Source organism: Herpailurus yagouaroundi, unplaced genomic scaffold, assembly GCF_014898765.1.
Source record: "Herpailurus yagouaroundi ecotype Mexico unplaced genomic scaffold, PumYag 196, whole genome shotgun sequence".
In the NCBI taxonomy this organism is placed as follows: domain Eukaryota; kingdom Metazoa; phylum Chordata; class Mammalia; order Carnivora; family Felidae; genus Herpailurus; species Herpailurus yagouaroundi.
In genome coordinates, this window is record NW_024412427.1 from 28445923 (window position 1) to 28467926 (window position 22004).

At 43.0% G+C, this 22004-nt stretch overlaps 1 protein-coding gene across 10 annotated transcripts in view; it reads right to left on the reverse strand.

The window, feature by feature from the left end:
• Positions 1-22004, reverse strand: part of KIF16B (kinesin family member 16B) — a 289984-nt gene that overhangs the window by 98799 nt on the left and 169181 nt on the right. For 6 of the 10 annotated variants that reach the window (XR_005782150.1, XR_005782152.1, XM_040447750.1 and 3 more), the window contains 3 exons: positions 4769-4801; positions 4368-4421; positions 1643-2998 (listed from right to left, as the gene is read on the reverse strand). Coding sequence is in view for 5 of the 10 variants with exons in the window: in XM_040447750.1 (XP_040303684.1) it covers positions 1643-2998; positions 4368-4421; positions 4769-4801 (1443 nt within the window). In the remaining 5 variants the exon portion in view is untranslated. The remainder of the gene's footprint in view (positions 1-1642; positions 2999-4367; positions 4422-4768; positions 4802-22004) is intronic. The other 4 variants (XR_005782151.1, XM_040447749.1, XR_005782153.1 and 1 more) reach the window with 3 other exon arrangements.

The window sequence follows — 22004 nt, forward strand, 5'->3', positions numbered from 1 at the left end:
CCCACGTGGCATTCTCACTGCACACTGCAGGATATAAATTGAGAGCGTGCCCTCCACTGCTTTAAATTTCCTGGGGCTGGAGCTTTGTCCGGCAATTTCATTTACATAACATACCTGCAATCATTTTCTTAAAACTCCAACCTATTTCTCCGAAGTAATAGCATTATGGTTTTTGATTGTTATTTCTTGCTGTTTTGCCAGAGGGAATTACCAGAGAGCAAAGGTAAATAGGACCCACAGTATAAGCAGATCATTTGAAAGGGAGGTTGTCCCAACCTGTTCAGGCAAGATGATGGAGAGAGGCTCCAGCCTCAGGTCTTGCTTTGTCGTTAGTATGGATCCTTGGCGTCTGCCAATATCAAGCTGGGCTCCTACAAGCCAGCCGACTGGGCTTCGGTTGCAGCCCCTCTGGAGGCGCTGTGGGTGCCTGGAATGCTGGAGAGGGGCAGCGGTCCAGGCCCTCCAACCTGGGCTTCAGGTAAGATCTCAACCGACCAAGGGGTCTGGAGCTAAAGAAAATGCACAGGCCCCTGGTCTCCTCCGCCCTCTTGTAAGAGGACGCACTGAGGCCCAAAGATCAAAGAGCCTGCCGAGGCCAGCCAGGCAGGAACGGGGTGGGCCAGGGTATGAAAGCTGGGCAGGACAACAAAGTGGGTGATGTCTGCACACCAGGCAGACTACCTACTTTCTGGGAGTCTTGGCATCACGTCTGCTGGGCTACCAGAAAAACGTGTTCTTGACTTCATGCACTTATTCCTTCTGAGAACCTACCGTGTGGGAAGTGTGGTGACAGGGAATGGGTGGGAGAAGATAAATACTCTTTCTTTACCATGAAAATAGTGCCAGTTCCTAGTTTTATTTTTCATAACACCAAAAGTAACATGAGTAAATCATCACCACACGTGCTTGAATATACCGCTCGCTGTGTTCACGAATCACCTGGAGAATTTTGTTTGTTTAGCAGTTTCCTTTTTAATACAGAATCCTGGGGCCTCCTTCAAATACTGTGAATCAGGAAGGGAAGGAAAGGGGCTATTTTTCAGTTTCCCAACAGGGGTGGAAATCAGCACCTGCTCTGTGTGGTCTGTGACCGAAGGGATGATGCTGTATTGTAACTAGTGCTGGTCAGAGAGAAGATGTTAGGCCCAGGGTGAGGGTGATGCGGGGAATAGGGGAGGGTAGGAAAAATTCTGAGGAGGGGTGGTCGGGGGAGGGGGGGTGAGAAGGGGAGGACAGAAGGAAGAAAGGAGGGAGGAAGGGAAGGGAAAGAGAAAAGGGAGGGGAGGGGACAGATACAGGGGACGGGGCAAGCTGGAAGCAGTCGTATTTATCAAATATGACAATAATCGTATTCCATAAGTCAGTGGAGTCACAGACAAGGGCTCTGGTTTTGTTTGAGTGTTTTTTTCAATGGCAGGCCAACGATTCTCAGATGAGGATCCTAAGGAGCAAGAAAATGTGTGTGGGGGGGGTGCTTTTCTCAGCTTTGGTTGGACCACAAGCGTTGGCTGCTGTATCAGAGAACACACAGGCGAACAGAATCACTTTTTTAGAAAGACAGCGAGACGCACACCTTGAGAGGGCGGAAAACACACCACCTTTGGCACCTACGGTGTGCCGTGCTCTCCCTGTCCAGCCTCACCTCTCCCGGTCCTTCTCCAGGGCTTCCTGCTCAGCTTCCAGGCTGGCCCGGAGGCCGGACTGCTCGCTGCTGCTGTTCAGCGTGGCCAGTCTCTGCCTCTGCTCCTCGATCTCCAGGCCCAGGGTGGAGCGCCTCTGCAGGGCCCAGTGCCTCCTCTCCAGCCTGGCCACGGCCCGCTCCAGCGCCTCGCGCTGCTGCTTCTCCCGTGACTCGAGGATCTCCTTTTCCTTCTTCCTCACTTTTTCTTCCTGACGGGCGATGTTGGCAGTGAACTCAAAGGTGGCTTGGAGCTTCTGCAGCTGGCTCGCGTTGGCCTGGTACTGAGCGAGCTGTTCCTCTTTCTCTTCCATTTCTTTTTCCACTTGATAAAGAGTGTTGTCTAAGCCGAGAGGACCTCTGTCAAGGATTTCAAACGCTCTCTGCTTTTCCTCCAACAGGGTTGGCAAATGATGCTGCAGGAGGTACTGGAGCTGGCGTTCCTTATACTGCAGCCTGTATTCCGCGGGCTTTATCTTCTCGAGGATTTGAGCCGCCTGGGTGACGTGTGTGACACCCTCGGCATCCTTCTCCGACACTCTGAAGTCATCTTCGTTTGCAGACTTTAAACGCTCCAGGAGTTCTTGTTCCTCTTCGACTTCTTTTCTCAGGAGGTCCTTCTGCTGAACCAGGTCCTTCTCCAAGTTGGCCAGCTTGACCAGCTGCCTTCTCTTGAACTCCAGGAAACGCAGCTGAGCCCGTTCTGACTCCTCGCCATCGTCCTCCCCTTCGGCCCGGGCCTCCTTCACCCGCAGGAGGGCCTCCCGGATGCCCTCCAGGTCCCTCCTCTCCTCCTCCACCCGCTGCACCTCCCCTCGCTGGAGGAGCCGGCTCATCTCCCGCTTCTGGCGCAGCTGCTCCTCTAGGTGCACCACGAGCACGACCTGCTCCTTCTCCTGCTCCTCCAGCCTCTTCTTCTCCAACTCGAGCTTGGCGTACTGCTCATCCTTCTCCTTCTTGAGGCGGTCCAGCTCTCGAAATATCTGGATCTTCTCGGCCTTCTCGTTGTTGTTGAGCTCCTGGAGCCGCTGGAGCTCTTCTTTGACTCGGAGAAAGCTCTCCTCCTCCTGCTTCTTCTTCTGCAGCTCGATTTCCTGCTGCTCCCGCAGCCTTTCCTCTTCGAACTTTTCCTTCTCGGCAAGCAAATCCTTCAGCTTGCTCTCGATGTGGAAGCTGCGGCGTTTGAGGCTCTCCTCCTGCTTGCGGATCTGCAGCTGGACAATCTCCGTCTCCTTGCGCTGAGTCTCCACCTCCTGCTGCATCCGCTCCAGTTCTGCCTTATCTGACTTCTGCTTTTCTTCCATTTCTTCTATGAGTTTCCTGAAATGCCAAACGTTGACCCATCATCGTCTGCTCGCTACATGCGAATGGTGCTCGAACTTTTCCCTACCTGAAATGTTCTGAACATGGACACGTGCCACAAAGTCAGGCCCTTCACTAAAATAAAAAGTGGGGGGAACTGCTTTCCTTTTCATTTCCGGCAGCACACTGCTTAGCTTTTTCACTCTGTAACTGTCCAACATATCATTTGCCTAATCTCCTGAAGTCGCCTCTGATATCATTTCTTTGTAGAGTCTATAAGCATAATGTGTTATGCATGATATAATTTTAAAAGCCCCCTGAGCTCAAAGAGAAAGAACCGTGCCCAATTTAAATTTAAATGTGAATAATGTTATTCAGCCCAATGGCTAAAACTCAATAGAAATTCAGTTACAAAATGACATTAAATAAAAATGCTTATGCTGTCCTCAACTCATTGGGGTCAAATATCAAAGTCAAGATAATCGACAGTTCATTGTTGCAGCTCAAATAACCGCATGCTATTTAGCATTTAATCACTAGTTTAGGACAAATGGTAATCACCAAATGGCCCCAAATATTAGTTTATTAACACATAACACTGAGAATAGCAGGAGTCTCCATAGAAAACTGAGATGCATGATTTCAGGGGTTACATGTCATGCTTGGTCTATAGCATTCTAAACTCCAGGTTCCAGAAAATAAATATCCAATTTACAGATTTTCTCTGGCCTTTAGTTTCTACTCTAATATATAACCTTACTCTGTTTCTTGGCTCGTTAAACAGGATGAGGGTGGGGAGAAGGAGAAAATACTTAGTTTTATCAGATAATTATATTCAGAACATATAAAAAAAACCTCTCCCAATCAGCTAAAAAAATCACACACACACACACACACACACACACACACACACACACACACACGAGAAAAGTGGGCCAAGAATTTAAAGAAGCAAATTATAGAAGGGAAATATAAATGGCCAAATAACATAAGCAAAGATGTTTAAAAGGGGAGGAGATATAAGGAAGGGGAACTGTCATTCTTTTGGCTTTTTAAAACCTCAGGCGATAATCACTAAGGGGGATATGCTTTTAGATTAAACATAAGTATACATTTGGCGTATTAAATGTAACGAGTGTATGAAATTTGCCTACTGACTCTATTCCCACTTTCTCCCAAGTATTTGATGATGTACTGTTTTCAAAACATTCAAACATGAGGTAAAACTAACCAGCTAGAGAAATGACCTACAGTCATTAAACACATAAATACTTGACACAGAGCCAGAGCAAGATAGTGAAACAGACCCGAAGAAATCCGTCTGGAGCAGTAATGCAAGAATCCACAGACTACAGTAGTGTTAAAACCCGTACCCCACATGGCTTACCTTTTACTTTCTAATTTTTCAAGTTCTTCGCGCTGTTGCCGCTCAAATTCAAGTCTAATAAAAATCAAATGAAAATGAATCACTTTTCAGAAACAGCTTTTCTCTCTCATTCTCTGTATATAGTTGCATATTAGAAAGAGCATCCATTTTTTAAGCATTATTTTTAATTACAATGGATTAGCAATTTAAAATGTTTTCTTTGCTCTGTGACTATGATTAGAAATTAGACATTCTTCTGGGTGCTGGCATTCAGGCTTGAAAAGAACATATTTGACCTGAAGGAAAACAAACAAAGCACGAATGTATTGAAAAAGCAGGGTTAAAGGAAACTTCTAAATGATAAGCATGTCTACTCCATGCAGCTTAATCACTGATGAGTATATAAAATAGAGAATCTCTACCTTAGACAGATGGGTCCTTTTATAGGGAAAAGACTGCCAGAGAGGTGAGAGACAAAGAGAGAGAGCACAGACATCAATTAAGAAAAGAATTAACTGGGGGAAACATCAGGAAAAAAGCAGTAAGGTACTTAACAGCCAATAGCCATGCATACATTGAAGTCTCTTTTTATAAATACCGTATTTCCCAAAAATTGCTTGAAGCAAAGACTCCAGGGAGTTAGATGTGTTATGTTTGCAATGTTCCCATCATGACAGCACTAATAATAACTGAGTACCAATAATAATTCTGACAGTAGTCAAATTCATATTTTTACTACTTTGTAGATGGTTATAGCGCAGGGAAGTCCACCAAGATCTTCCTATGACTAGTAGTTCTAGGATACAGAAATTACTGGGGGCTACGTAGATTGTAGACAGATTTACCACAGCATTACCAGAATAAAGGGGGCTAGTCACTGGGAATTTTAAAACAATTTGCTAATCTATTGATAACAAAAGTTGATCCTCCTCAAATACAAGTCTTAATGACTACAAGATTTCACAGTGTGAAATCTTATGAAACAGTGTGAACTGTAGTTCTTAAACTTCTACATTTTCCTGCTGTGGTAAATGGCAGTTAGAGCTAAAAAGTTCAGCTCTGGAAAAATTCATCACAAACTTTCCCGTATGACATGCAAATCCAGGCTGGCAAAAGTAACCTTTACAATGAGCTAACAAACATTCCAAATAGATGTGTTACCTATTCATTTGAGCGAACATTGAGAGTAAGATGCCCGGTGTCTTTTATAAGCAAAACTAAGTGCTGTGCTAGGTCGTTTACCCACGTTAGCTTACTTTGTCTTCCCAGCAAACCCTAAAGTTAGCAAAGTCTCTCCATCTTACAGATAAGGAACCCAGAGCTCAGGTATGTGAAACAACTTGTCCAAGGTCATAATGGTGAGATGTGGAAGAGCCAGGATTTGAACCCATGATAGCCTACTCCCAAAACAGCCTCCCTCAATTCATGAGCAATGCTCCAATTTGTGATAGACAATAAAAGATTTAAGCCTTCCCTGAAACTTGTCATTTAGGGTTATACATATCCTCCCATCAAATGAAAATAATCTGTAGACTGTAGGCATTGCCATCCATGAGAAATCAATCACATAAATATATACGAAGGGTATTTGCAAGTCCCCAAGCTCAGCACATATGCCATTATACTAAGTAGGGATAAGGTTTCATTAAAGTTAATATGTGATTGTTCTCTGTTATACAACAATAAACAGAACCTTGAAAATGTTTCCTAGTAGGTATTTTTTAGACTTCAGTACAGTTTAGCTTTCCTAGAAATATTTACATGGTCAAAAAGAATCATTAGATTAAACACTTTCAAAACCAGAGAATTCCCCTAACGGAACTGCCTTTAATCTCTAGTTTTACTTTCTATGAACAGCCCAGTGTAACCAACAGTAGACACTGCTCTGACAATGTCACAGGCATGTGGTCCGAAACCAAATGCTCCCCTGAGAGTTGGGAGACCTGGGTTTGAATGAAATCCTCTCACCTGAGGACTGTGTACCAGGGGCAGGTGCTGGGCTAGGCTCTTAGCTGGCAATACCCTTCCTCTGTTCTCCCAACCCTGCCAGGGTGACATGCTTCTCATCCCCATTTTACAGAACAAAAAACTGAGGCTTAGAAAAGTTAAGTAGCAGAGGGAGAACTTGAATCCAAGTTTGATACACTAAAACCTGGGCTACTGACCACTGCGATTGTTGCTACTGAGCTGTGTCATCTCAAGAGGTCATAAAATGTGAGTTTTAATATCTTCATCTCTAACATGATGCTCTGAGCACCTACTTTTTTTTTTTTTTTTTTTTTTAATTGAGCATGGTGCCAGGCACAGGGTGGGGGCACATGAGACATAACAGCCTGTATCAGTGATGTGGTCCCTGCCTCCACAAGACTCCCAGTCTGTGACAGTCAGATAAACACAAGTGAACACCCAACGGGTTGCAAGCCAGGAAGGACACAGTGTTATAACATACAAGAGCAGGGTACTGATCCCAGAATTTGGTAGTACCTAGAATCAAGGCGAGCTTCCTGAGGAAACTTATACCGAAGCTGTGCCATTCTTCCTCATTCATGATATAGAAATTCAACAGAAGGTCAATAAAACCACATCTTGGCTTGCTGTGGGGGAAGCAGCAAGACCCAAAGCCTAATAGGACAACAAGAAGGCAGATGGTGAAGGGCCTTGGAAAGTAAATATTAAGGACTCTGAACTTGATCCTAAAGATGGTGGCAGAAAAGTCCCATGTGATAAGAAAGAAAGAGTTGGGGCGCTGGGGTGGCTTAGTCAGTTAAGCATCAGACTTCAGCTCAGGTCATGACCTTGTGGTTTGTGAGTTCGAGCCCCACACTGGGCTCTGTGCTGAGAGCTCAGAGCCTGGAGCCTGCTTCAGATTCTGTGTGTCTCCCTCTCTCTCTGCCCCTCTTCTACTCATTCTCTCTCTCTGTCTCTCTCTCTCTCTCTCTCTCAAAAATAAACATTAAAGAAAGGAAGAGTCAAAGATGCCCCTCAGGTTTCTGACCAGATTACACAGGAGGTGGGAAAGCAATAGCTAAAAGGTCTCCGGATGTGAACACAAATTCTAGGGACTGTGAGACCACGTAGGAGTCATTTAATAATATGTATTGGGATCCACTGAGATGGAGAAGAGCACTGGGGACAGACCGGTGGGGGAGACAGAAGTCGTAATGGCAGCCACACTAGTGCTAGTACTCATGGTGGCCAAGATGAGGGCAGCAGCCACCGTCCCCTGAAGATTCACTCTACGCCCGGTTCTGAGGACTTTGCATTTAACTCTCGCAATGGCCCTGTGAGGTAGGTGCCGTCATTATCCCATTTGACATGTGGGGGACGGTCATATCACTAGCAAATGGCAGAATCAATCCTGATGCCAGAGCTCACAATTTTCACCTCTTCTCCATCCTGCCTTCGAGAAGGTAAGCCCGATTTCATACATTTGTGGAAGCTAACGACTCCAGAAAGTTCTACTAAATGAGATGTCCAGCAGGCAGGGAGATACATACAAAGGTCTAGCTCTCGGGCCACTGTCAAGGACGGAGATACAGACTTGGGATTCACCAGCATCTAGACTGCAACTGAAACCACAAAAGCGGATGAAGTTACCCAGGATGTATGTATGGAATGAGAATAAAGGAGCTTAGAGACAAATCTGGAAGACCACGGATACCGCAGTGACTGGCAGAGAACGAGGCTAAGGAGCAGCTACAGACAGAGAGAAGGTTAGGAAAGAGTGGGCACAGGAAAGCAAAGGGAAGGGAGAAAAGTAGTATGAAATGCTCCAGTAAAGTCAAGTAAGATAGGGCCCAAGGAGAACTCACTGAACTTAGCAACATGGAGGTCACTGGCAAACTTGGAGTGAGCTTTTCTGGGTTTGGGGCCGGACTGCAGTGGACTGGGACTGAATGGGAGGAGAGCAGAGGCTGAACAATAGAGAGTGTTCTCGGTAATGTTAGTTATGAAGGGGAAGTGGTAGTTTTAGGAGTATGGGTCCTCATTTTAAAAGCTGGAAGAGACTTGTGCGTATTTAAACCCTGGTATAAACAAGCCAGAAGAGACAGAGTGTAAACAAATTGGGGATAGAGGCCCCTAAGCTGGAATTGGAAGGAAAGGACAGAACGATGGCTAAGAACATGGGCTTTGGAATTAGTCTACCCCAGATCAAATCCTGGCTCCTATAAGACCACGGGACAATTTCTCTCTAAGCCTTAATTTCCTCATCTGGAACTACACTCGAGAATAAGCTTAGTCCTTGCTGAGTGGAGGATCCAATGGAAGTATATAATGAGCACTTAGCAGTTAACAAATATTAGCTATGAATCCTACAGCATCCATAGTACAGGTAGGAGAAGACAAAGAGCAATTCAGCCATTGAGACAGGAAGGATGGAGGAAAAGACAAAAGCAAAGCAGACATGGGCTTTGGTGGTGGTGTTTCTTAGGACTTCTGTATTCTCTGTGAGGTCAGAAGCAAGGTCCTCTGCTAAGAATAAGGAGGAAGGTGGCGGGGTTACAGACATAAAGAACATGAAGATTACTAGTAATACCTGAAAAGGCCGATGGACAAGAGAACTGATAAGGACAACAAACTAAAAGGGGGTGGGTGGGTGGGCATCACTCAAGCCTAGGGATCATTAATTTACAGAGGTGCCCATGTCTGTGTTGACATGGCTTTCTCTCATAGCATTGGGCTGAGATATCAGATACAGGCTCAGGGCAGGGAGAAAATTCAATGGAACCAGGTGGGTCTCCAACAAGTGAAAGAACCAAAGGACCGTCTGAGGACTTGGGAAGAGGACAGCTCAAGTGTTGGGGATGAAAACTTGACTGGACAGAGAAGTAAGTGGAGATGCAGCAAGTCTTCTTACAGGTGAAATGAAGAAATCTAAGAAGTCTCCAGGCTGAAGAAGTAAATATGCTTACTTAACCATAAGTATCCATATGGAATCACCCAAGATAACAGCAGGACTGAAAAAGATGGTGAAGCTTAGAAAGTAAGTTTAGATGACAACAGTAAGGAGGGGCAAAGGCTGGGAGAGGCAGGTGCCATAAGTGAACACATCAGAGCTCTGTGGGGCAGGGGAAGGGTGGTCTGAGGGCAGCTTCAGGGGAACCGGAGTCTCTGGGCTGATGAGAACCCTGGCCCCTCCTTGGTAGAAGTTCTCATTTCAGATTGTGATAAGGAAAGGAAAAGAACTTGGACGAACGGAAGCTGTCAACTTTAGATGTAATGAGGCTGTCTGACCCCTCCTGAAGAGAGGTATCTAATGATATGTAATGTCCTGAGTTAAGAAGTCAGGGAAAGATTCCCATTTGAATTCATAAGGAAGAAGTATGGATTCATTCCTGTGGTCTCTTTCTAAAATGGGAAAAAAAGTTTGACTGCTTTCTACTAAAAGCAATGCCCTTGATAACAAATGACCCTTCTTTCCTAAAATATAAGAGTTAAAAAAAAACAAAAACAAAACATAAAGATGCTCAGTCTTAACTTAAAACCAAGTCCCAACCATTCTGAGAGTCATAATTACAAAGTCAAGAACTATATTTCAAAATACGAGGTGAATTAGCTATTGCTGGTACTGTATGACTTCCATTAAATATTACATATTTACTAATCATACTTTAAAATGCACCTCTTTCCTTAATCAATGATAATTATTTCAAATAGCAAACCTCAAGAGATTGTGAAAGATAAACGTGAATGTGTTAATATCAGGGAAAGAATATCAACTATAATTGTATTTTAATGTGGCTTCATTTTAAATAATTGTAATTCACTATCTTATTTTACTGGAATTATCTTGGCCCCAAATGCTAATTTCCTAAATGTTACAATTAAAAGGAAAACCACAAAAGGATGTAATTTTTGCAGCTGTTTTTAGCATTTTAAAATGACATTTGGAAGTACACATACTGTGTTAGGTCCAACAAAAAAAGCAGCATACAATCTATTTTTATGAGAAACGGCTTTTTTTTTTTTTTTTTTTTTTTTGCATTAAAAAGACATCTAGCATTTTTAGGTATAATTGCACATCTTGCAATTTATATTCCTGTTATCATCGGCAGTGAAAAAGCAAGGGGGTGGGAATTTCTCAGTTCACACCATGACATTGAAAGTGAGACTGTGATTATCAAAAAAAAAAAAGAAAGAAAAAGAAAAATTTAAATGAACTGAAGGCATAAATATCCGAGTCCTTATGTTATGCCAGGGGTGATTAGTTTTGTGTCTTTGATGTCGTTTCACTTTCAAAAAGGAGGCAAACAGCTACTCAAGTGCAGCCAACACTTGTACTGGCAGCTGTGGTGGGGGGTAGATGTGGAGGGTAACTGAGGCTGAGCCCCAGGCCCCAGCATGACTAGAAGGGAGTGACCTGACAACGGAGGTGAGCTGAAGGCAAGGTAGTCCCCCATATGGACATTCTCCATAAGTACGTGAACAGGTGAGGGGAAAGAAAATTCTTAGGCCATGGGTAAGCCAGAATTTTCCCCACATGATATTTAGGTTCTCATAGGTTTGACCCCATGGGTGTGCCACCTGTGAGGACACACAGGGCCCTGCATTCACTGTCTACTGCTGTCATCTTGAGACTCTTCCTATTTGAACGAGAAGCCCCATGTTTACACTATGCACTGAACCCTGCAAATTATGTAGCTGGGTTCTGATCAAGCATACATCATTTCTTAAAGAACTCCTGGCCCGTTGCCTGGGATGTACGGTGGTAGTCTGCAGTCCAGATTCTGGTAAGGGCCAGGTGGAAAGCAGCTAGAAAAGACCAGAACTCCATGCAAGATGGCTCACTTGTCCCTGATCCTTCACAAGGGATTAGGTTTCAACAACAGTTCTGGTAACAGTGAGACCAGAATGGCTGACCTTCTTACCACCCTACCACTCTCAGGAACTTCCAGCCAGTTTCAAACCACCTCACTACAAAGGAACAAACTCCCAAAGAGATAGGGGTGGATCTTAAAGACTGAAGAGGAAGTTTGGATTCGGGTGCTGGAGTTGATGCAGGTTTTATCCAATAATCTTCCTGAGCAGAAACCAGAGACTACCCCAAGGAAGGCACAAGGAAATGCATGAAATAACCTGGCCATTCATCCAGACCCCGTCTCTTCATGGAAAGGCTCTGAGGTCTTTCCTATGTGCATCATTAGAGACTTTTATAAGGAAGCTAAAAGTAGGGGTGCCTGGGTGGCTCAGTCAGTCGAGTGTCCGACTTCAGTTCAGGTCATGATCTCACGGTTCCTGGGTTCCAGCCCACATCAGGCCCACATTGGGTTCTCTGCTGTCAGCACACAGCCCACTTCAAATCCTCTGTTCCCTTCTCTCTGCTCCTCCTCCACTCACAGGCGCAGGTGCTCCAGCACACGCTCTCACTCTCTCTCAAAAATAAATAAATAAATAAATAAATAAATAAATAAATAAATAAATAAATAAATAAAAAGAAAGCTAAGAATCGTTGCTTTGTAGAGACAGTAGAATTGCTATGCCACTCCTCCCCATTTCCCTTTTTTCCTCCCAAATCACTGTATAGCCTGTAATACAGTGACTTACATACAACTGCAATTCAAGGCGTATATATCAAAATGAGGGTCTCACAATGCAATTTAATCTAGGAGGTTGTGAAATTAAACCCCTTTTAGTTAGAAGTCAGAGTTTATAACACAAATATTCCTAGTACTCTGGGAATGGTTTTCTAATAAACTTTCAAATCCCTAGTCTAGAAAGTACTCAGAAAAGACTTTCAGGAGCCAGTCTTAAGCCTTTTGTATTGCAAATGGAAAGTGCCCAAAGAAAAAAAGATTGTTTTTTAAAAAAAAAAAAAAAAAAAAAGTAAAATTCGATACTAAAAGCATTTTAAGTGAGTTTTCTCCCCAGCCTATTTCTCATAACAGTGGTAAAACTCGCTCCAATAAACTCAGCCAGAACCAGATGTTAAACCCAGGAGACCTACCTGATTGAGCTGCAAGATCACAAGTGGTTACGACTACATGGAGACTCAAGAGATTGTTCATTCAACTTGGCACACACCCTACACTCTGCTCCCCCCACTATTTTATAGGCCAAGAGACTGAGGCCCAGAGAGTAGTAGAGGGAGGTCCAAGGTGACCTCTTCTTTAGAGGAGCCAAGAGTAAAGCTCACCTCCTCCTACACCTCCTCCATTCTCACTTTGACACTGCAATTCCACCTTACCTCCTCAATTGAACTAGGGTAACTTTTACCCCAGAAACAGCCTCCCAGAAGTTGACAATGGTTTATCATTCCAAAATGCACCTCTCCCTGTTGGACCCAGAATAGTGTACCTCACGTGATTTTCCTGCCACCTGATTCAGCCATGAATGCCACATCACCAATAAATGTGAATCAACACCTAACATGTACAAGGGCAATGCTGAATAGATAAAGTGCCTTTGCATCTTAAGAGTAGATTATAAGTGAAATAAAATGTGCATGCATATCAATCACAGCACATGATGAACCCGAGAAAGTTCCATTTTTAACAGGAGATGGGGTGGAGGGAGAGCATTTATAGCTGCAGGGATGAGAGGATGCCTAGCAGAGGAACTGCTGTCAAGTTGGGCCTTGACAGATGGACAGAATAACAACGGGCGTAGTGTGGTGAGTGGGGGGAAATCTAGTTGAAGAAAAACAGGAGAAGAAAGACAAAAGATGCAAGCAAAGGAAGCAGTAAAGGGCACACCTGGCTATTGCTCAGAACAAATAAAGGAGTGATGAGAAGAAATAAAACCCAAAAGGTAGACCGTGGACAGAATGTCAAAAGTTAAGCTGACACTCTGGGGAGCACCTCCGTGGGCAACCTTTCCTCCCACCCCTGTGTAGTCCTCTACCCAAGACACTGGGTACAAAAAACAGGAACCAGTAGTTCCCACAGCCAATAATTCATCTGTTCAATATGGCGTCCATGTGCCAGGGCACTGGCACTATGGGTTCAGCAAAGGGAACTAAGTCCCTGCCATTATAAACCCTCCATTCTAGTGAGTAGGACAGCTAACTAACAATGAGTATGTTATGCGATAAGGGTTATGAAAAAAAAAAAAATGAAGACCAGAGAGAGGGTACAAAGAGAAGGTGACATTTAGGAGAGAGCTAAGTGGAAGAAGTAACCACGAGGATGTATCTGGTGCCAACACGAGTGGGAAGCCAGGCCAATGACCAGGAGACAATGTGTGTGGCATGCTGGGAGCACAGCAAGACCAGCATGGCAAGAGCATATGGAACAGGGAGATAGTGACGGTATGAGAGCAACTGTGGCCCAAGAGGGGGCCAGAGCCAAAACCACCAAAACCACACAGAGCCTTACAGATCAGAGGGCAGACAGAGCCCTGTCCACCAGGGTTCCTTAAGGAAAGAGACCCGCCTTAATTGACTGTGTATCCTGAGGGCCTTCTGTGAGGCAAATAGTAGGCATTCAACCAATGGCTGCTATGAGTAGTGCTTTGAAGTCAGGTACAAGAGGCTCAGAGCCAGACCCCAATGACATAGCCATAGAATCCCTGGACGAGGAATACTGACGGTGTCAGCCAATGCAGAGCTCCCTTTGCCATAAGAAGTAACAACTTTTGGTGCTTTCCACCCTTCTCAAGATGAAAGTTCATTAACTGTAGCAAATGTACAAAATACAAGTAAGTAAAACACTTACTGATACAATCCCCATGATCCATCCCGGCCTACAGCCTTTAGCCTCCACAGCCACACATAATACACACAAGAGGAGAGCCAACAACAGAGTTCATTTTGTAACCTTTTCCTCTTAATGAATACTTCCGACAAGTCCCCAGATCATTAACGATTACTGTCTAACATAGTTTAATATCATGCAATTCGATAATACAGATGCACCATGATTAATGTAAGCAATTACATGCTGGAGAGGTACATGACAGTGGACACAGAAAACGGTGTGGTGCCATCTACACCGGGTCGTCCAGGAAGGGGTTCGTTTCAGAAAAGCTGTGCCTGTTTCTGAGCAGAGGGAAGAGAGAGAGCACAGAGGGAAGTGTGAAGATGTGAGAAAGACTTAAAATGCACCACAGCTCCTCTCCCTTCACTGAAGTGAAGGGCTTTAGTGTTACAGATCTGCGTTACACATTTGTACTTCTTTGATATCACCCACTGAATGACAAAATGCTACCACACCGAACAAGCAATGCTTGCACTGCATGCCTCTGTCTCGGGCTGGGGGTGAGCAGTAGTCCTGGGAACACCTGCCGTACCTCCACCGGCCTGTGTGCCCACTCCCTGCTCTCTACTGTCATGCCTTTTATGGTCTGGGTCATCAACCATTCCTTTCCTTATTTCTCTCTCTGACACCTCTCTTCATTCCTCCCCTTGTTGCTTTAATGTAAGCAGTAGCTGCCATCAAATACAGAATTCAAGGGAGTGCGGATGTAGCTGACAAAAGAAAAAAAAAAGTGGGAAAGATTTACGTAAGTGGATTAATTGCAACAATTTATGGGGGGGGAGGGGTTCCAAAAGTCCTCTACGATTAAGCAAGAATTACAATTATGATATAAACAGGATGAAGACTTGTCTTCAATGGCATGAGGAAAAGTTCACAATAAAATGTTAAAAGAAAAAGCAGGATATAGAACTGTATATCTAGTTTGATCTCAATTTGTTTTTTTAAGTAATCATTATAATGCATAATTACAATATCTGATGTACAATTAAAATACATATACTATAAATCTAAGTAAATATTACAAACATAAACCAATCATTATTTTTTGGTGGGAGGATTGTGAATGCTTGTGATTACCTTATTCATTTCTGAATGTTTTCCTTTTTTGTAACAAGCATTTCCATTTATAATGAGACAAACTAACTGTTTCAAATTTTTTTCTTAATCTACCATGATTATAGCAACCATTTTACTTCCTTTTTGCTTCCATGAATCTCTGGTTCATTTCCATTTTATCCAACGACAATGATGATTAACCTGACTAGATCATAAGGTATGGGAACTAAACATGTAATGTCACTGATGTGGGCGCAGCTTCTCAAGGTTAGAATTATGGTCTGTGATAGAAGAAGGGGATGAAACTGCCTTGTCAGGGCACAACAATTCACACACACATTCTACCAACAATTATTTCTCAAACAACTACTTGGAGCAGGGACACAGTATCAAGAAAATCAGACCCTTTCACTTACTACTAAAGATATAGACCAAGAGTAGACAGTTGACCAAAAGACACAATTACCAACTATTTCAAATGCTACCAAGGAAAGACAGAGGATGCTTTCAGGGAATAGCTAAGGAGATGAAATTCAAATGGGAGGTTGGCAGGGCCTTTTTGAAGAAGCAACATTTAAATTGGGATCTTAGATAAGAGACTCTTGGATACTGAGAACAAACTGAGGGTTGACGGGGTGGGGGAGAGGGGAAAGTGGGTGATGGGCGGGGAGGAGGGCACTTGTTGGGATGAACACTGGGTGTTGTATGGAAACCAATTTGACAATAAATTATATTTTAAAATAATAATAAAAAAATTAAAAATAAATAAAAAATAAAATAAATTGGGATCTTAGAGACTATGTAGGATTCAGCCACACGAGGAACTGGTGGACACATGGATGAGTGCTCCAGAAGGAAACAGCATGTGCCAAAAGACCCAGAAGCAAGAATGGATACGTACAACTGGAACCCTTGACTGAACCAGCAAGAAGCTCTCATCAAATGAGTTAACAAATTATGGAGAGCTCGTGGCATGTATTCAAGTGAATACAACATGGATCTTCAAAGGCAAATCATGCTGCCATGTAGGACTAAGGAAATCTGCTATCTTCCATCCTTGCCCACAACTACCATTCACCATTTCACCAGGAAAAGTCTCATTTCCCCAGCTGACCTTTACAGTTCAGCTTTCAACTGTGCAATTATCAAATGAAGGAAGAGGAAATGCAGCCTGCTACTCAGACAATGCAAATCTAAGGTAACTGAATAAAGACAGATTGTTCTTTGAATTTACAGCTCATCTTTCTGCCTACTTGGAAAACAGAAAACACAGGAAGCTCATCGCTTAAAGTGGTTCACAGCGGAATACCATTCAAGGACAAAAAAACAAAACAAAAAAACCCAAAAAGTCAGTAATGAACACTAATCTCCATTAGTGGAAGGAAGAAGCCCACTTTCATCACATGGTCCCCAAGACTGTATCTTAACAAGCTATTTAAGGCACTCTAGAGCAACTGTAAAGTTAGTAAATGGTCCATAAAAAAGCAAGACAAATGAGACCAAAAACTGGAGAAGAAATCAGCCTTGCAGCGAAGCAAACTTTTGAGAAATGGCAAGGCCTGATAAAATAAACCAGCAGAGACAAACACAGTAAATAAACATCAACTAAAATGCAGGCTAACTACCAAATCAGCAGCAACATAAATATTGCCAACTACATGCGTAAAACTTCCATGCTCAAGGTCAGCAAGAAAAAAAAAAAAAAAAAAAGATAAAAGAATTGAGAATTGATAAAGTACCGGAAAGTAGAGAGAAGAGAGAAAGGTGGAGCTAGCAGGGCACTGTATTCACAGGCGATGTGACTTTCTCTCTCAGGAGATATAGTGGAGACCCTGGTCTCACCTGAAGATGCAAATCTCATCAAGAGTATATCCAGCCATTACCAGATTCTGTTTCGGAAGCCCCTTCCACACTGGTATGAATTAAGGGGGGAAAGTGAATTCACTTTGCTCACATTGATCAGATGTCTGTTAAGTTTCAGGTACGATGCTGGGCACTGAGTGAACAACACATTAGATTCTGTGACTGTTTTCTGGAAGCTTACAGTGATCCACAGTGAGGCTAAGGCTCAGTACAACAGGATGTAACCATATTATTGAGGTCTCCATACTTTCTCTCTAATGTGATGTATTTATTTTTTCAGCTGAAGGCAGGAAATGGGGAGGGAGGACCTAAGGAAGAAATAGGAGAGGGGCTGCAGATGGGAAAGAAAATGAAACTACAACTGACCCTTGAACAATGCAGTCAAAAATCACACAGTTGAAAGTCCACATATAACTTTTCACTCCCCCAAAACTTAACTAATAGTCTACTGTTGACCAGAGGTCTTATTGGCATCATAAATTCAACTAACACATATTTTGAATCTTATATGTGTTATGTACAGTATTGTTATAATAAGCTAGAGAAAATATTAAGATCATAAGGAAGAAGAAATACATTCACAGTAGTGTACTGTATTTGTTGAAAAAATTTACATGGGGCACCTGGGTGGTTCAGTTGGTTAAGCATCCAACTTTAGCTCATGAGTTGGAGCCCTGCGTCGGGCTCTGTGCTGATGGCTCGGAGCCTGGAGCCTGCTTCAGATTCTGTGTCACCCTCTCTCTCTGCCCCTCCCCCATTCACACTCTGTCTCTTTATCTCTCGTAAATAAATAAAAATTAAAATAAATTTGTTAAGAGGAAAAAAATAAAAAATCTGCATACAAATGGATGTGTGCTGTTCGAAGAACAACCCATATTGTTTAAGAATCAACTGTACTTTTTTTCCATACGATTGTTGTCAGCCAGTGAGATGTCCTCACTGCCATTTTGGTGCCTCCGGCTTTTTGATACAAATCCCAGAATTCTTCATTCAGAATCTACTTCCTTCCAGCTTTACGTTCTAATTTGTCATCCCTACTTTTGACTTGAAAGGGCCAGGAAGGCTGGAGCTAAGTACATATAGTATTCTAGTACAGCATGAAGCTCCACACAGGACAAACTAGGTCCTTGATGAATCCTTGGTGATGATTAGGATGCCCAGGACATGCTTCCAGAGAGAGCCACCGTTAGCAGGATTCCCCAGAATCTAGTTCCTATGAAGACAGCTTACAGCTACACTCAAGAAGGTGTATTCATATTGGTATTCTATACTTCAAGAGGATCTCTTTCTAGTTTGTATGCAATTGGAAACTCTCCTACAGTACTGGTAGAAAATGGTGGTTATGTGTGCAACCATTCTATAGAGCAATTTGTCAACACTTATCAAGGGCCTTAAAACTATTTACATTTCCAGAGGCACCCAGGTGGCTCAGCCAGTTGAGCGTCCAACTCTTGAATTCAGCTCAGGTCATGATCCCAGAGTCATGGGATCGAGCCACACGTCAGGCTCTGTGCGAAGCATGGAACCTGCCTGAGATTCTCTCTCTCTTCCTCTGCCCTTCTCCCCAACACTCTCTCCCTCTTTCTCTAAAATAAAAAATAAACAATAAAAAATGAAATGAAATGAAATGAAATGAAATGAAATGAAATGAAATGAAAGTAAGAAACCAATAAACAAACAAACAAAAAAAACTATTTACATTTCTGGCCTACTAATTCCATCTCTACTTCTTTTCCCCCTGTGGAAGTAATCATGGAGAAACAAAAAGATTTAGCTGCTACATATATGTTCACCCCAATTGCTTGTGATAACTTAACACTAGACAAAATGCCTACCAACAGACAAGAAGTAAGGCACAGAATACCCAAGGAATGCAATATCACGTGGTCATTAAAATAATGTAGGAAAATATTTATGAAAAGAAAAGGTGAATAAGTGCAAAAACTCTTCATGAACCCGTCCTGGTTAAAGAACACATATAAATAATATATAAGTGCGTGTGTATAAAAGAGTATCCACATACATACACACACAAAGACAGAAATGGCTACACAGTGGAACAGCCAGGGGTAGAGACGAATATGCAGCAGCATGTTGACTATGCAGTAAGTTCTTTTTTGCTTGTTTATAATTTCTAAGCTTTCCATAATGAACATGTTAAAACGTTAGACTGAAAATAATTTTCACTCATCTGTCTCCATTCCTTGATTGCTGATGACTTCAGACCATCCCCACTTAAGAGCCTTCCCAGCTACCAAGGTCTGCGGCGGCCCTGATGCCAGCCAAACCCCAGCTCGCAATGCCACACTCCATGAAGCTCCTTGGATGGCTTACCAAATACATGCCTGTTTTTTGATTTGGATATTTTTTGGTCCAAATGGATTTGAAAGCCAGATGTTTCTCGTCTTCAGAATTCAATTATTCAAATATACCCATGTAAATCAACTCACCACTGGTTATTGCTTAAAGGATGCTAATGCACAAGTGAAAATCTCTTTATTTTCGAGACTGAAATGAATTTGGAATGTATATAATTTTGCTTAGAGCACTTTTGAGAAGCTGTGAAAGCTTCCACATCCTGCCAAATTAGCTGTCTGTTTGCAGTCTCAGAGCAAGACAGAGAGGATGCCTAAGCAGTGGGCTTGGTTGCTTCATAAAGACTGTGCCGGTTACGGAGGAATCTTTCCCCCGCAGCGAAATTACTTCCTGGCAAAGACCCTCGCTGGGCACTACTCCAAAGTGGAACTAACTCCCAAAGGAAGTCACCGGGCTGCTTTGCCTCATCCAAAATTTCTCTGGCACCAAGTACCACGCATGTGTGTATACAAATCTTAGTTTCCAGGGAGCTTGAGATGTAGGCCAGGAGTAAGTTCCAAAACTCTGCTAGAAATGATATACCCAACTTTATGTGCCCAATTTGACTGATTAAACGTTCTTGGGGAGTAAAGACTTCACTTTCAAAAACTCCAAATCTTACTATGATTCAGAGCATGAGGTTTTTTTTAGACATGGGTGATGTGGAGAATCAGTAGGTTACCTGCTGAAAAAAGGAAAAAGAACCGGTTGCTTTGTTGCTTTAGAGAGATAAGTTGGATCTCAACTGCATACGATAATTTGTAAACTGGACATACTTCTTTCAGAGAGCTTTGCTGTAGAAGGAACTGAGTATTCAGCAGTAATTTTCAGTCTACTGCAAAAAAACAAAACCAAAAACTCAGGTCTATACGATACCAAAGAAACCAAGAGATATGGTCACTTGTAACAGTTAAGAAAGCCACAAAAAAGTATGCCTGCACGAGTGAAAAACTCAAAAGGCAGGGGCCAGCTAAAAAGTGGAGATACTAAAAAGGGCACAGGACCCATCTGAAGCACGAGGCATCTGAAGACCTATGAACAGACACATCCTTTGTGCTGGGAGCACATCTGCGGGCCAAAACCTACCGCTCAATGAACATTTGTTAAGAGCCCACTATGTGGGAGCTTCTGGAGATTAAAAATGAGTAAGGAATGGTCTCTGTCCACAAGAAGCCTAGTGGGAAAGCAGACATAAACATCAATTAAATGAATTTGGAAAAGGCTCTGCTAAAAATATGCACAAAATGCCTGCAAGAGAATAAAGAGAAAGCATTTAGCTCAAATTGGAGACACACAGACTGCTTCTTGAGGAGACAATTCTGACACTCGGGCTTGAAAGATGAAGAGGACTGGCCAAGACAAAGAGTGGGACGGTTTTATGGATAGGTTTTATAGAGAGGCCTGACCTGGAGAGAGCTGTGAAAGATCCGTTTTGTCCACTTAAACCAAGGCATAAAGTTGGAGGTAGAAAGTGACAGAAGACAATGTTGGAGAACAGAATCATGAATGATTGTGCTGGAGCTTGGAAGTCACCACATGGGCACCGAGGGGCCAAATCAAATGCTGGGAAGAAGAGGGGTCTTAGAGAAAGAAGTCACCACAAAGGGCTAAGGAGGTGTGACTTAAGGTTGGGACAGTCTTCCCAATGAGGCAGGTCAATGAGTCTGTCCTGTGCCACTGCAAAGAGGAAGTCAGGAATCACCTTCAGGGCCATGACAGTCACCTTAATGACATTTGCCAGTCCTCAGGTATTAATCACACTGGCCATTTATTTTATTTTTTTTTTAAACTAAGGTATAATTGATACATATTAGTTTCAGGTGAACACAGCGATTCTATATTTGTAGATGTTGCAAAATGATCACCATGATAAGTCTAGTTACCATCCATCACCATAGATAGTTACAAAAATTTTCTTCTTATGATGAGAACCTTTAAGATTTACTCTCTTAGAAACTTTCAAATGTGCCATATAATAACATTAACTATAGTCACCATGCTGTACATTACTACACATTATATTACTTATTTACTTACTGGGAGTATGTACTTTTTTACCACCTGCACCACTTGCCCTCCTCCCCTCTGGCAACCACCAATCTGTTCTCGGTATCTATGAGCTTAGTTCTTTTGTTCTGGCCGATCGGTTTCTTTAGATTCTACACGTAAGTGAAATCATATATATTTGTCTTTCTCTTTCTGACTTATTTCACTTAGCATAATGCCCTCAAGGTCCATCCATGTTGTCACAAAAGCAGGATTTCCTTCTCTTTTTTTATGGCTGAGTAGTATATCTAGAGAAGAGATGAGGCAAATATGAGGTAGGGGATACCAACCTCTACACTAATCACCAGGGCTTGGCCACCTGCTGATCAGAGAATTCTGTGACAAGGATCCCCTTCAATGAGATGCAGCATATTGAGGGGCGGGGTCTGGGCTCAACTGCACAGCTTTCCTTAATTTAAAGACATCCCAGGAATCCTAGCCTGGCAAGCGCAAGGACAATGCTACTGGTGTCCTGATTTCTGACAGGCTTTACGAGGGTCTTCCTTGTGCAATGAGTTATGCTCCAAGGTGACTGAGCCCCTATCTGTCTTACTCACCCCAGCCCCAGTACAGGGCTGGACAAAGGACTGCCCTAAAACAGGAGCCAAAGGGATGAGGGGAAAGTGGTAACTGTTGTGAACAT